The sequence below is a fragment of the Monodelphis domestica genome, chromosome X (assembly GCF_027887165.1).
Source record: "Monodelphis domestica isolate mMonDom1 chromosome X, mMonDom1.pri, whole genome shotgun sequence".
Classification (NCBI taxonomy): Eukaryota; Metazoa; Chordata; class Mammalia; order Didelphimorphia; family Didelphidae; genus Monodelphis; species Monodelphis domestica.
In genome coordinates this window covers 35,688,316-35,704,575 of record NC_077235.1, presented here as the reverse complement: position 1 = coordinate 35,704,575, position 16,260 = coordinate 35,688,316, and the positions used below count along the sequence as shown (strand labels likewise).

The 16,260-nt window shown below is 44.7% G+C and overlaps 1 protein-coding gene and 1 long non-coding RNA gene across 2 annotated transcripts; both read right to left on the bottom strand.

The window, feature by feature from the left end:
- Positions 1–10,570: 10,570 nt before the first annotated feature.
- On the bottom strand, positions 10,571–13,169 carry LOC130456101 (uncharacterized). Its single transcript, XR_008914437.1, has 2 exons — positions 13,037–13,169; positions 10,571–10,854 (listed from the first exon to the last, which is right to left on the bottom strand). It is a non-coding gene; the product is annotated as an uncharacterized LOC130456101 (long non-coding RNA).
- Positions 13,170–15,053: 1,884 nt separating this feature from the next.
- On the bottom strand, positions 15,054–16,006 carry LOC107650329 (protein phosphatase inhibitor 2-like). The gene has a single exon (XM_056808913.1). The coding sequence runs from the start codon at positions 15,719–15,721 to the stop codon at positions 15,110–15,112; it is 612 nt and encodes a 203-aa protein (XP_056664891.1). The 5' UTR covers positions 15,722–16,006; the 3' UTR covers positions 15,054–15,109.
- Between the last annotated feature and the right edge of the window lie 254 nt (positions 16,007–16,260).

Here is a 16,260-nt window from a genome sequence, read left to right as displayed (position 1 = left end):
CAACTTGTCTCTGTCTCTTTCTATTTCTCTGTATGTATCTGTTTCTCTGTCTCTGTCTTTCCCCCTTCCTGACTGTCTCTGTTTCACTCTCTTTTTCTCTCTCTCTGTCTCATCCTTCTTGTCTCTGTCTCTTTCTGTCTCTTTGTTTAGGTCTCTGTCTACCTTGGTTCCTCTCTACCTTTGTGTTTCTCTTTCTCTCATTCCCCTGGCTAACGTTCTCTTTTCCTTTCTCCCTGTCTTTCTGTCCTTTTCTGTCTCTGTCCCTCCCTGTCTTTCTGTCTCTGTTTCTCTCTCTTGTCTCTGTCTCTCTTGCTCTGTCCCTCCCCTGTCCCATCTCTGCCTCAGTTTCTCTTTCTTCCACTCTCTTTTTCTCTGTTTCACCCTGCTTCTCTCTCTCTCTCTCTCTCTCTCTCTCTCTCTCTCTCTCTCTCTCTCTCTCTCTCTCTCTCTCTCTCTCTCTCTCTCTCTTCTCTCTTTAGGTCACTCTCTGCTTTGGTTCCTCCGTGCCTTTCTGTCTCTCTGTCTCCCTATCTCTGTCTCTCATTTCCCTGTCTGTATTTCTTTTTTCCCTCTCTATTACTCTCCCCATCTGTCCCTGGCTTTTTCTGCTCCCTGTTTATGTCTCTCTCTCTCTCTCTTTCTGTCTCCCATTTCCCCCTTTTTATTTCTCTTTCTGTGTCTCTCCCTCTCTCTCCCCTCCCCCTGTCCCACTTCAGTCTCACTTTACTTGTCTCTGTCTTTTTCTGTCTCTCTTTTTGCCTCCTTCTGCCTTGGTCCCTCTCTGCCTCTTTATCTCTCATTGCCTCTCTTTCCTCCTCATGTCTTTCTTTTTCCTTCTCTATTTCTTTCCCTTGTCTGTCCCTCTGTCTCTTTATGTCTCTATGCTGATATATCTGTCTCTTTTTCTCTCTCTCCAAGTTATCATTTTCTTTCTCTTTCTGTCTCTATCTCTCAATTTCTCTCTCTCCCACTCTCTTTTTCTCTTTCTTTCTGTCTCTGTCTTTTTCTTGTCCCTCCATGCTTTTCTGCCCTTTTGTCTCTGTTTCTGTCTCTCTGTCACTCTATATCTCTCTTCCCATGCCTGTCTCTGTCTTAATCTCTCATTTTCTCTCCTTCCCATTCTTTTTCTCCCTGTTTTACCCTACTTCTTTCTCTGTCTCTGTCTCTTTCTGTCACTGTTCCTTGTCTTTCTATCTCTCTGTCTCTCATTCCTTTGGCTATCTTTCTCTTTTCCTCTCTTTTTTCTCTCCCCCTGTCTTTCTCTGTCACTCTGTTTATATATATATATAGTAACAATTAAAACAGTTTATTGCCAAATACTACTTTAACGGTTACTATATATATATATATATCTGTCTGTTTCTCCCACTTTCTCTTTCTTTCTCTTTCTGTCTCTCTGATTCTGTCTCTCTGTTTCTCTCTCTCCCACTCTCATTTTTTCACAATGTCTCTCTCTTTCAGCCTGCCTGTGCCTCTGACTCTTTCTGTCTCTTTCCCTCCCTCCCTTTCTGTTTCTCTGTCTCTGTTTCTGTCTCTGTTTTCCTATCTCTCCCCTTTCCTGCCCCCTTAGTTTCTTTCCTACTCTCTCTCTTTCTTTCTGTCTCTCAGTCTCACCCTGCTTGTCTCTATGTCTCTTCCTATAGCTCTGTTTATGCCTCTCTCTGCCTTGGTCCCTCCCTGCCTTTCTGTCTCTATCATCTCTGTCACTCTTTCCTTTGCCTGTCTTTCTGTTGTCTTCTCTATTTCCCCTATCTGTTTCTCTTTCTGTTTCTCAGTTTCTCTCTCTGTCTCTGTCCGTCCTTGCCTCTTTCTGTGTCACTACTTCTCTACTTCTTTTCCTTGCTTCTCTTATTTCCATCTCTCCCTTTCTTTCTTCTTTCCTTTCTAGCTCTAGTCCCCCATCTTCCAACCCTGGAGGGAACCCTCTCTTGTTACAAGGTATTGTTGTCACAGAGAACAAATCCATCTATTGGTGATGTCCACAAGTGCCTGTCTTGTTTACTACCTTTTCTCTGTCAAGAGTTGGGAAGAATGCCTTTTCCTTGATTTATTTCATGTGCTTTTTTAGTGGAACTATATCACTTGGGATCATCCATGTGCACCAAGTGATTAATATCATCTTTTGGGAAGATTTCCTCCATAGTTTGAACACCATACTTGGTTTTGGGGAGTGATAATAGCAGTTAAAGGCTAGGCCAGTGATGGTCAACCTTTTAGAGATGAAGTGCCTGGCCCTGCCCCCACCCCACCCCCAGACTAAGTACTATGCCTGCTACCCCCCAATCCAAGTGTCACCCCTCCCCCATCCCAAACAAGGGGGGGCAGGAAGTGCTCCCCTTGGGCTGCTGGGCAGAGGGGCAGGGATTGAGAGATACCTGTGGAGAGGGGGGAAGAAAGTAGCCCCAATCTTCTGCTTCCTTCTAGCCCTGTACCCCTCTAGCTATGTTCCACACTGTGAGCCGTAGTCCCCTCAAACCTAGCTCTTCTCCAACCCTACCACAGGAATCACCTTCACCACAGACTCAATAAGTTCTCATCTGTAACTCACCCTCCTGCCGAATTTGGGGGATGGAGGAAGCACTCCCATTGGGCTGCTGGGCAGAGGGAGGGGGGAGTAAGGAATGTCCTCAGGCTCATGGAGAGGGGGAGGGGAACAGCATCACCTGAATCCCTCTGGCTCTCTAGTAAAATACTCTGGTGGACAACTGCAGGCATGCCCACAGAGAGGCCCTTTTTGGCACACATGCCATAAGTTCACCTTTACTAGTCTAGGCAAAACCACAATAGGCTTAAACTATTTTCCTGGAAGATTCCCGGTTTTATATCAATTGTTCTTGTCTTTATTGTATTTGTGGCATGTTTTAAATGGTGAAAATTTTCCCATGTGGGCAGCTAGATAGTACCGCAGATAGAGCTCTGAGGCTGGAGTCAGGAGGAATCATGTTTTGGGGTTCAGGTTTGGCCTCAGTCTCACAGAATGGTTGGATCAGTTCACAACTCTACCAGCAATGCATTAGTGTCCCAATTTTGTGACATCCTCTCCAACATTTACTATTTTCCTTTGCTGTCATATTGGTCAATCTGCTAGGTGACAGTGTTGTTTTCATTTGAGTTTCATGAGATAGAATGTTGATTAAGCACTTATTATATTCCAGTGCTGGTAATATAAATACAAGCAAAAAGACAGACAGTTCTTGCCTTCAAGGTGCAAGGCACCTGAAAACCAGGGGTTGGGGGAGTAGAAGGTAGCCATGTAGGGACAGAAGCCCAGAAGCTCCAAAGAAGGTCCAGGAGAGCAGCGAACAGGGCTGGCCTGGACACTTCCTTGAGTAGAGATTCTGGACTGGATCTCCTCAGTCAGAGAAGGGGCCTGCATCCCTAGGGTGAAAAGACTGCTGGGACAGAAATGGACAATCCCAGAGAGTCAAGAGCAGAGCCAGAAGAGAAAGTGTTCTCTTTTGACAATAAATATGTGATGCCTTCTATGAAAAAAAGATGGCATCCAGCTTTAAGCAGAGTGGGAGCTGCTTTATTAGTAATCTTTGCACCCTATGAAATGATCAAACCAGGAATTTTCTGAGCTGGCCCTGCTGCTTTCAATTTTTTCATAGAAGCTAGACTTTCAGGCATTCCCATTCATGTAACTTTTCTTTTTTAAATTTCTTTTTATTCCATTTTTATTATTCAATTGGAGGGGAGCAAGGAGAGGAAAGTCTTTATTAATTTGAAAAAATAATAAAATTGTATTTAAAAAAAGAAAGTATGTGTTCCTGAGGGAAATAGAAAAAAAATCCCTCAAGCTTCCTTTTTGTGAACCTCTTGAGTTCAGAGGAAGATTCTTCTCTTCCCAAAACATCATTAGAGCTTAATCTTAAACCAGTAAGTGCCTCTGGAATCCCAGTGGCAAAGAGGAGTGACCTGTTTCACCAGCAAGGTTCAGAGGTCAAGTCTTCCCTTGGCCTGATCTTTTCTTTTGCACTTTGCACATAGGCACCATCAGTGTGCTGGATCGGCTTCCCTGTGTTTAGTGTTGCTGGGCCTTCTGCCTTCATGGAACCACACTGACAGTTGGAATGAAACACAGGTGATTCTTTGCCTCAATGATACATATCTTTTTCACTGATATGGGATAGGACCCCAGGAGATGAGCATATCCTCAATCAGCCTCTTTGTAAACTAAGAGCTTTATTCTGAAAACCACTGATGAGTCACAATATTTAAAACTTCTTATTTTTAAAAACTCTTACCTTGTGTCTTAGATTCAGTACTGTGTATTGGTTCTAAGGGAGAAAAGTGGCAAGGCAACAGGGGTTAAGGGTCCCATAGTTAGGAAGTGTCTGGGGTCACATTTGAACTCAACACCTCCCATCTATAGACCTGGCTCTCAATCCACTGAGCCACCCAGCTACCCCCTAGTTAGAATATTTTGGCCATTCATGTCCTGTTTACCTTTTCCAGAATCAATACTTTGGCTATACTGAAAATTTTCCTTATTCAGCTTATTAAAATGTAAGTAGGGCATAAGAGGCTATTTTTCCCCTTTAGAAAGAGTAAGAGAGACAAGTGAGAAAGGAATGATAAGAGGAAAAGAAGAAGAGTAAATGGGGCTGTTCTTTCTCTTAGATTTAGTATTTTCTGGTTCCGAAGCTATGCATGGACAGATGTCTCCAGTCATGGCAGGGTCATTCCTGATTTTTCTGTGAATAAGCACATTCGGCCTTGATACCTCTGTCATTTCAGTGGCAAGAGAGTGTTTACTTTCCCAGAGATTATAGTTCATATTTTCAATATCCCAATGTAGGCTCAAACAGTGTCAGGGAGAGTGGGTCATATTACCTTTTTGGGGGGATAGCTGTGCAGAAATAGAATGCATTAGTGGATCACTAATGGAAAGCCGCTCTTTCTTCTGAATGTCATGAATATAACCTGAAAATGCTTTGATACTAAGTGCAAATGTTTTTATTTGAAGAGATACATGCCAGGGGCTTTTGGCAACTGATAATGGGTCTGAGATTCTGTGTTTTAGTTCTGGACAGGGACCGTGATTGTTAAAGGTAACCCAGAAACTAATTAATCTGTGCACCAGTGATTAACAAAAGCACTACAGAAGATGGATTGATATTTTCAGGAAATCCTCCGTTTAAATGTGGGTATACCTGACAGGTATGAGAGACATAGATAATTGGGGAAAAGATCCTTTTTATATGCAATCACCCGACACTTATTTTGCTTGAGGTATCCAGTCTCTATATTTGTTTCCTTCTTCTGATAATAGAGTCTAATGAAATCAATAATAATCAGAAAAAAGAGCTTAGTTAGATCTCTAAATGACTTCCTCACGCAGGGCTAGGCTAGACCCAGGGTCCAGTTAGGACATGTGGGTGGCCCGAGATGCAGTCTTGTCCATTGGAGTTCTCTTGGTCTCCACATCCCCTCCACTGGGGCTCTCTGATTTTGTGGTTATTGGTAAAAGGTTAATGCTGGATTCATGTCTGGAGGGAGAAGCTATGGGGCAGAGCAGGTGTCTCAATGAGGCAGTTGATGATGAGACAATCCACATCCCTCCATACGCACTACTCTAGACATTCCCCTCATACACACATCCTTTACTGCCTATCTTTGAGCCAAGGTTAGTGATAAGGGCCCCCAACACACTGCTAATGCCTGTTGAATTTGGAGAAAAAGAGCATTAACAAAAAAATCATCAGTGTCTTAGGTCACAGATGGCAAACACCTAGCCTGTTGGACTCCCAATGGGTCCAGATCACATTAAGATGAAACTGGGAAAACTAAAAATACGATAGAGCATAGAAAACGTTAACATGTGGTTTTTAAAAGTCAAAATGCTGCCTGTAGAGATCCTTTTCTACAATTTAGTTTGACATCTTTATCCTAGATCACTTATAATTCTAGAAAAAAAGACTGTTTAAACAGAGTTTGTATGTGATTCAAACTCACGTAGCAGATATTAACTTTAGGTATCCCTAGTATTCCTGACCTCAATTAAGTTCTTCTCCAATGATTGCTGTCTGAGAGAAAATACGCTGTCTTAGTGATGAACTTAAATAAATTAGGAAGACCAGAGTTCAGATTCTTCTTTCCAGCAGAGGCAGGCAAGTCAGTGAGCCTCTGTGAGACTCAGTTTCCTTATTTGTAAGAATGTGTATAATAATACCAGCAGTGCCTGTCTTTCAGAGGTGTTGTGAGTTTCAAATGAGATTATGCATGTAAAACTTATTGTAAACTTGAAAGCATTACATAAAATGTCAGTTATTATTATTACCAGACTTTCTAAGTGTGAGGAAACTTATAAATAGGAAGCTGGCCTCCAGGTAATTTTTTTTAGCAATTGTAGTTCATGATACTATTTCCTATGGTGTGCTAGAATTAAAATCTGTGTTGGTAGAGGAATTGCTTAGACTAGTAAATCTGTGGATCTTTTGCAGTGTTGCAGAAAACGTCCTAAGGAACAGTAGCAAGTCTACACATATAGTGAGAGAAGGTGTATATATGCTCCTTGTTTGTGTATTTTTGGCCTGGGGCTGGGTTTATAGGCTGTAGATGTTATATGTATAAAGATGCTTACATGATTCCACTCCATTTACCCCACCCTGATCCATTTATTTGGAGACTTCCCTAGATGCAACAAGAAGTCTGTTCAGATTGATTGAGGGATTTGATCACACCCTCTGGGATCTGTATACTACCATCTTGTTAGTTGTAACCAATTTTTAATTGAGTAAAGAGCCAGGAGAGAATGTTCCAGCTCAGCTCCTGAGAAGGAAACAACTGGGGTAAGGGGTGGGGGTCATGGAGGAGCAAAGCCTCTGTCTCCTCTTATCTCCCTTGGTCAGAGAAGGACCGTATAAGCTTTAGGGTTTGGAGGATTTGGGACTTACTCTCTCCCCACTGACATCCCAGCAGTATTCCTGGAAAAGATAATAGCAATGTCTGCATCAGGAGCCAAGGACAGAATGGATGCAAGGAGGCCAGCAGAAAAGCTCCTACAGGCCTAAAAAGGGCATCTTGAGGACTCCAGCCAAAGGACTTTCAGGAATTGTGAGTTGCCTCTTTGCCACAGATGATCTCTAAGCTTGAATCCACTTTCCCCTGGACTTTGTATACCTTTGTGATTGTGTCACAGACTTCTGATGGAATTCCTTGTACTAACTATTCTTACTATACCACCCTAGTTAAGTGCTCTAATTCTCTAAAAGCTTAGTCTGGTTTACTAATTGATATTACCTGGCGATAATCATAGGAGGAAGCCAATTGGTGGGGACTCAAGAGCTTTATAGCATTAAAAGACATGCCTCAAAAGTCCTCAGGGCTAACTGACTGTGGACTTGAGTAGGAGCTGGGATAGTAACTGCTTTAGAGCCAGCACATGAAAGACTGCTGGTGTTTTGGTCTCTTCCTAGTGGGTCCTCTTCTTCTTCCGAAACTGTTACAAACTGAGTGAGTGGATTCCAGGGTTTAGTTCTCAGCTTGCTTTCTTTATATTCTTACTCCTGGCAATTTCATTCATTCATTCCCAGGACTTTACTGGCTTCCAGATCTAGTTCTTCAGGCTTGGCTTCTCTCCTTGACTTGTGATCTACATCTCCAAATATCTGCAGAGCATCTTTATCAAGATGTCCTGCTGGAGCTTAGGGCTTAGCACTTCCCAAATCAAACTTGTTCTCTTTCTCTCGAAATGTGATCCTTCAGGCTTCATAATGATTCTCAGTGGCACTACCACTCAGTCTCTGGTATTTGAAACTTTGGTTTTATCTTTATCTTTGAGTCCAAACCTTCAGCTCACATATTCCATTAGTTACTGAGTCTCCTTGAGGCTACTTTTGTATCAGTTCCTGTCTATAGGATTCAGAGCTGAAGAGATCTTTGAGATCATTGAGTCCAATGATCTTAATTTACAGGTAAGGAAGCTGAAGCCTAAAGCAGATTTGCTCAAGGTTTCATTGCGAGTAATTAATAGAGCCTGTACTTGAACTCAGGGTCTCTGAATTCAAATTCCATGCTCTTTTCTGCTCTTCTCTCTTCTTATTGCCACCACCCTGCTACAGGTCCTTATTACTAGCTACCAGGTCTATTGTAGTAGCTTCCTAGCATCTACCTTTATGTGCTCTCTCTCTCTCTCTCCTCCAATCCAGGCTTTGAAGCTCCGCCAGATTATTCTTCTTTGAGGATGGATTGCTCCCCTATTGCCTCCTGCATGCAGTTTGTACTCCTCAACTTGGTATCCAAAGCCACCCTCCTTATCCCTCCCCCCCCCGCCCCCATCTGGTACCACTCTACCTTTTAAGCATCATAGCATGCAACTTTACTCTGTGCAGTATATTCCCCAGGCAAATTAGACTATGCTTTCCTACCTTTCTGTTGACACTGTGCTCTAGGCCTGAAATGCCCCCCTTGCCACTAAATCTGTTGAAATCTCCCCATCCTTTAATGCCCATCTCCAAGGATGCCACATCCATGAAGTTTTCCCATACCCACCAGCCAGTAAAGATCTTTTCACTACTCAGATCTCACTCACATACATAGCCCCTTGTTTGGAGCCCTCTTACATCATCATATATTATTTTGTGTGATTACTATTTTTTACAGGTTTCTTCTCCTTGATTGACTTATAAGCTCTTTGGGGCTGGAGGGGAGTCAGACATTGGAGTTTTTATACAAGCTAAATAGCACAGTGGTCTTTAACACTGTGGGGATATGATAAATGTTTGTTGAGCTAAATCCCTTACCCTCCCCGCCTGCCCCAATCCTCCAGGACACAGAACTTGAAGGCTGCTGGTGGTAAGTTTTTTGGCTGTCAGTCAAGAGATTCTGGCTTCATTTCCATTCCTGGTGTTCCATTTTCCAGGTGAGTAAGGACTATATTGTAACTTTCTTAATGGGCAACGTCGTACATTGAAAGTTGGGACCCCCAAGCCAAAATGTCAAAGAGGGCTTATGGTCTGCCACTAAGTCTATACAGGCTTAGAATGTACTTAGATCTACCTGATGGAGACAAAAATGAACTTGAATCAAGTAGAATTGCTCTCTAATCAGAAATCCACATTTGAGAAGGTGTGAGGTAATGGAATAAAATGGAATGAGTGCTGGCAGAGGACTGGGATTGTGTGGCTCTGGAGAAGTCCTTTGGTCTCTAGATCTCCATAGGTCTTACCTTCCTTCTCTATAAAATGAGACCGCAATTACCTTCCTTTTTGTCTCGAGCTATGATGTCATCTGTCTTTGAATACTAGGCAGAGCTCTTAATTTGGAGCCCCCAAATGTGACCTTGAATTCTCCCTCTGCCCCTTATCTCTGTGACCTTAGCCAAATCATTACTGTGCCTTTGTGGGCCCAAGTTACTTCCTCCACAAATGTAGGGGCGCTGCTGTGTAGTAGAAAGAGCTCTGGATTTGAAATGAGGGGCTCTCAGGGCAAGAGAGGGCCAAAGAGGCAAGAGCATTACAGTTAGCTTTAAACACATTTGATATTTAATGCACACTTTCAGACTGCCTGATGTCAATTTGCCAATACTGGAATGATGGGGTAGAATTACCTCTGCAGCTGCCACCTGATAACTTGGCTCAGCTGAGGTCCACCCCTCGTTTCTCTAGGGCTTATTGTTCCTCATCTCTAAAATGAGGGGCTCTGACTTTGACCTGATTACATGTCAGCTCCCCTCCAGCTCTTAAATGCCATGTCTCCCATGATAAAGAGATACAGGGTGGGAGTGGTACCTGCTTGGTTGTGGCCATTTGTTGCTGCTCAGTGGAAACACAGGGCACAGATGTAGAGGTGGTCAGAAGGTAACTGGTGACATCAGATCTGAGATGGCCCTGTTGCCAGGGTGGCTCTGAATCTCCTAAGCAACAGGGTCTGTCAGTGACATCGGAGAAGTCATTTGCAATCAGAACCCAGGGAGAATCATTATATGAGGGAGCAGACCAAGCTGGGCTCCAAACAGGTGCGTGAGGAAGCCAGAAATTGGAAGGTGTTGTCATAGGTCAGATATGGTTTTTAAAAGTTGGGCAGCTGAGCCTGTCTCACACTGTGCACTTTGCCCAGGCTTTTTAGGAAGGAACTCCTGAGGGCTAAGTTGATCATGTATCTGTACAGTCTGGTACCTCCCATATGGTGAGTCCCCCAACAGTGGAGAGCTATTGGGGGACAGGCCCAAGAAAGGCTGAACCATTCTGGAAGAGGCAGAGATCTAGCCAATGAGAAGTCAGATTGGGGACTGTGCATGTATGACCTAGGGGGGACAGGGAGATCCATTCTCAAAAAACCCAACACAGATTGGCCACATGCATGGAGTTAGTCCAGCTGAAATGAACTTACTTCCTTTTACTTGTCAAGGCTTAGCACATCCAGCAGACGCCTACTAAATGTGTGTTGACTGAGATTGATGGATCGGCGGTTTGGGTTGAAATAGTGATTTCAAAAACTGAAAGGTGATTGCAGAACTTACTTCCTCAGTGATAACTATTGCTTCCCTCCAGTGCCCAGTAAAGCTGCATGCTGGAGGATGAAGGACTAAGAGCCCCTCCATAAGGCCAGATAACAGACTCAGAAAAGGTACTCAGGCAGCTCAGGGAGGGCTCCATCCCTCTGCCCAGGCAGCTATTTAATGGTGTTCTGGCAAAGGAAGAGGGAATGAATTACTTTCCAAATAGCAGGAGCTTTGGAGACCCCAAGGTTTGGAGGTGATTTCCAGAGTTCTTTTTTCCCCACACACGGGGATCATTGTTTTTCCCATTTTCAGTGCACTGTTGCTCCCTGGGAAGTGGCAGCACAACACACTGCGATATGTTCCAAAGCATTAGACCAGTCTCCTCAACCCAGTCTGCCTTGGAGTGGCTGGAAGATAATTGAACATTCATCATTTTCCCACCAAAATATTAAAGGAGAGCTTACTCATTTCTCCCTCACCAGAATGAACCATTTACTCAGGTTTTACATTACCCACCTGTGTGACTTTTGAGGCACGAATTTGCTAAAATCCAGCACCATTTTGCATTCCATATTTAATAACCGATTTGACCTGTAGTGCTTCCTAGGTCATGCATGTTTGTTATCAGGCCATATCATTTACAGAGGGAGTTAAGTTTCTAAATCTGCCAAAATTTGGAAGATGGCTAAGAGGAGGAGACATTCTTTTCCCTTTAAAAGCTCTTCCCTTCCCTCTGAGAGTCAAAGCTGTGTGTTGCTTGCACAGCAGAAGAGCAGTAAGGGTTGGACAATGGGAAGTGTCTGAGATCAGATATGAACCCAGGACCTCCCATCTCTAGGCCTGGCTCTCTATCCATTGAGCCACTCAGCTGCTCCCCAGAGGAGGAGATTTTCAAAGTAGATTTTTAATATGTTAGCTTTGGAGATTCTCACATAGGCTTGCCAAAGAGCAGCTCTGCTCCAGGCCTCTCCTTCTAGCCACTTCCAAAAGAGATCTTCCTGCTGCACAAAAGCCCAAACCACATGAAAATGAGAGGAGCCTCGAACCCCCCAACATGCAGACACAGAGGTACATAGACACACACAGACACACAGACAGAGACATGCAAGACACATGTACACAGATGCACACAGTCATACAATATACATGTACACACAGACACACGGATACATAAGCAGACACATATACACAGGCACAGATATGCATACAGACACACACGGACATATGTACAGGTACACAGAGCTCCACATACAGATACACACAGGTACACAATACACAGGCACAAATACTCACATAGACACTCAGACAGACACACATACACAGATATAAAGACATGCATACATACATAGGCACATACACACACAGATACACATATGGAGACATATACAGACACGGTCATGCATACAAGCACACATATACCCATATACATACAGATATATGTACAGAGGCACAGTCATACAATATTCATGTACACACAGACATATAGACACACAAGCAGACACATACATAGGCACAGGTAGACACACAACCATACATACTCAGACATATGTATACAGGTACACAGATACACACAAACACAGTCACACACAGAGACACAAGACACACATACATAGACACATGGATACACACATGCATATGCACAGAGGCACATACACACAAACATATACATACACACAAATACATACATTCACAGACATACACACATACACATGGCCATATATACACATACAAACAGGCCCACATAGAAAGAGACATATATACACAAATACTTACAGATATACACATAAACACATAAGCGACACACAGATACACATGTACACATAGACACATATACACACATAGACATCCAGATACATATATACACAAATACAGATACACATAAACACATAGACACACAAGTACTTAAGTACACACATACATACACACAGACGTACACACATTCATGTAAATACTCAGACACACAGAGACACACAGACATACCAAGACACACATGCACATAGACATGCAGATTCATATATATACAAATACACATACATACACACAAATACTCACATACTCACAGATATATACATAAACACATATGCACAGAGACACACATTCATAGACACACATTCATACACACACACAAGCACTTGGATATATACATACATAAACATATACAGGCAGACATACACATACACACATATACACACATATTAGCACAGGTCCCTGGACTCTAATAGATGGCTTCTACCTCTGATTAGCACCCGTCTGCCATTCTCCCCATTTCTTCTCCCTTCTAAGAATCCTTTTTTTAATTAAGAAAGGGTAGAAAAATGGCTGACAAGAATATTTGTCAACAGCCTGATCTATATAAATAAACAATGGTGCATCTCAGAAATGACTTTGCCCTCACAGATCAGCCCCCTGAAAATTGGCGGGAACTTTAAAGATCCCAGATGACCATCATCCCTTGTCCCTTGCTGAACTGCTGTTCTTATGTGGCCTTGGCAGTGCAGCACTTGTATGCATTACTCTTCCAACGCTAAAAGTTGGGGAGGAGCCTCATAAAACTTCAGGGCCCTGGTGTTGGGACTCCCGTTTCTGTACCTTCTTAACCTGGGGAAGTTGTGCTCATCATTCACTTCCCTTTGAGGCCTTCCCCAGTTTGGGTAGGAAATCAGGGGTTTGGATGAACAGAACTCTAAGGTCAGCTTTATGAGGTTGTGTGAATGCTCCTCATTTGAATTTTCCTTGTCAAATGAGGGGTTCACACTAGTTGTTCTCAAAAGTTTCCTTTGTGACTCCTGCCAGCTAGCTCTCATCCCCTTGGAAACTCCATTTCCCATGGCAACTGAATGGGGGGGGGGTGGACCACAACATCTAGAAGGACTTAGGGGTGGGGTGTGATTGGATCAAATTATCTTCCAGGGGTTGAGGGGGCAGTGGGAGCAGACAAAATGGCTCGAAAGTTTTTTGGGAGATTACCAAGATGACCTCTAGGCAAGGACTTCTGTGTGGGTTTGGGCAAGTCTCCCCCTAATTTCTGGGCTGCCTCAGGTTCTTCCCCCATTCCCCCTCTGCATGAGGAGAGTTTGAACTCTTTGATTCTCCAAGAGCCTCAATTTGTTGGGGTTTCTGTTGTGGAGGTTGGGACCAGATGATTTCCAAAAATCTTGTGGGGGCTGTTGGAGCAGATGATTGAAAAATTTTCTGGAGGGTGTACCTGGATGGCCCCTACATAGGGTCTTCTGTAGGAATTTGGACTAGGCCCTTCCTCAGCTTATCTTCACTCCTCAAGTGAGAGTTTTGAACTAGATTCTGGAAGAACTCCTGTTTCCCTGGACTTCTGTAGGGTATGGGGCTGGACAATACTATCTAAAAAACGATGTGGTGGAAGAGGCAGCTAGGTGACAGTGCATTGAGAACCAGGCCCAGAGACATTTATTGTGAATTTGGGCACAGTTCTGGCCCTCCCTCACAACAAACTGAGGTCTAAGAGGGCTGGACCAAACAATCTCAATGGTGTGTGACAGCAGGGTGGATGGACCAGGTGATTTAAAGGGCTTGGAGGGGTAGCTTGTCCCCAAGATCATCTCTCCCTAATATCTTCTGTGTCAATCAGTTTGGAAAGGTCCCTCCCCCCTGGCGGGCCTCCCCAGTGGATTTCCTAAAAGCCCTCCTATTGTTTGGCTTCTTAGGTGGGGAGGCCAAACCTGATTATGTTCAACCTGTGTGTGTGTGGGGAGTTGGACCTGATGATTTCAAAGGGTGGGGGAGTTCCGTTACTAGGACAACCACAGTGACCTCAAGGTAGAGGCTTCCACTGGAATTTGTACTAGGCCTCTGATTTCTGGCCTTTCCCAGTGCCCATCTCCAGCAAATAAGGGACATTAAAATACTGAGTTCTCTTAACAAGCCCTATTTCTTTTGGTGGGGGAAAGGGAAGTGGACTAGATTACCTTCAAAAGATTCAATGGGGAGGAAGTGGACCAGATTATTTCAGAGGGCTTCTGGGAGGAGGGTTCCAAGATGGTAGGGCTTTTGGGTGAGTTTGGGCAGTCTTCCACTACAAAATCTGAACTGGTGGGTTCTTTTGTTTGTGTTTGGGAGGGGGCGGGGCAGGGAGGAGTTGGGCCAGACTATTTCAAAGACATTCTGGGGGGGGAATTGGACCAAGATGCTCTCTAGGTAGTGGTTTCTGTGTAGGCTTGGCCAAGTTCTCCCTCCCCCGCCCCAAGTAAATGAGGATTTGAACCAATTGATTCTGTTTGGTGGTTTGGGGATGGGCTTTTCCCAAATGTTTGAGGGGGGATTGGACCATTGAATCTCAAAGGCCTGGTGGGGGGGAGAGGGCGGGGCTTGTTGCCAGTCCACCATGACCTCCAAGATAGGCCATTTGTCTCCCCTCCAGGGGCTTCCTCCAGTTTTTCCTCCTCTCCTTCTCCACTCCCCCTTCCCCCACGAGAATGTTTTGAACTAGTTTGGGCACGCACAAAGCCCTTTCTCCCTCTCCCATCCCCTAAGGAGGTGGGAATGGAAACGGGGGGAGGGGCCTGGACCAGGTCCCTTACCTTCCCTTATGTGGTTCTAGAGTGCCAAGGAGACAAGAGACAAGGCAAAGCAATGCAGAGAACATGAGCTCGTTTATCATGGTTTTCAGGTGGGGCAAAACAACTCAATTCACAGATCAGAATTCATCTCAGAGTCTTGGATGCTCTCGTTGGGCGCTGTGGTGTGCCACGCCTCCATTGCCATGTTGTCTACCTCAGAAAGGTCAGTCATCTCCTGGTCTTGTGAATCGTCCTCTTTCATAGCCAGCTGCTGAGCAAACTTGATGTTCAGCCCCTCTCGGTAGTGGAGCTTCCTTTTGAGCTCGAACCGCCTCTTGTGGTCTTCCTCATCCTCACTGCTCTCACTCTCCCTGAACAGAAGCATGTACTCTATGTCCTGGTCATTCTCTAGCCTCTGGCTCAGCAGCTCTGGGGTGATGGCGTGTGGGATGGCCGAGTACCTGATGTCGTCGTAGTCGTCGTCGTCTTCTTCTTCGGAGTCTTCCGGGTCGCCGTGGCTCGATGGGTTTTGCTCTTCGATGTTCATGGGTTCATAGTTCTTATCTTTATGGTGGTATGTTGCTAAGATGTCCAATTCTTCCCACTTCTGGGATTTCTTACTGAACTCCTCACCTCTCACGGCGCCGGCACCCGTTCCCATAGTTGACAAGATAGGACTCCCAGGGCTGCTCTTTTTCAAGATGCCTTTGATGGGTCTGTGTTTGGTGGTGAAAGTTTCCATTGGTGCTCTGTTGGATCGATGGTAGATGGTAGATGGTGAGGAGAGAGGAGGTGGAGGCAGGAGGAGGCGCCAAGGAGCCCCGGTTACTCACGGATGACAAGGCTCACTTGGTTACTAGAGACAGATAGGTGGTGGTGATAGTTCTAGTGATGGTAGCGGTGTGAGGTAGTCTCCTGGGCTTGGGCGGCTCAATCGCCTCTGGCTACTGGAGCTTGGGTTGCAGCTCTGAGGAGCCACAAGATGGTATGTTTGGGCTTCCTCCCCGGTTGATCTGTGACTGCTGGTCCTCACTCTGGCAACAATATAGTGTCAGGCCAGTGACGTCACAACGGGAGCCGCGGCAGCTCAGGGAGCCGCCTCCCATTGTGACTGGAGAAGCAGTCCTGGCCCACTGAACTGCCTTGCCTTATATGGGCAATAAACAAGGCCTGCTCCATGGCCCTGCCCAGAAGAGGCTGCCTCTCTTGACATCTCTTGGGTCCCCGTTTCATTTGAGATGTTGATTTACTAGCTTTGTAAGCAGAGTGGCCCAAAGTGCC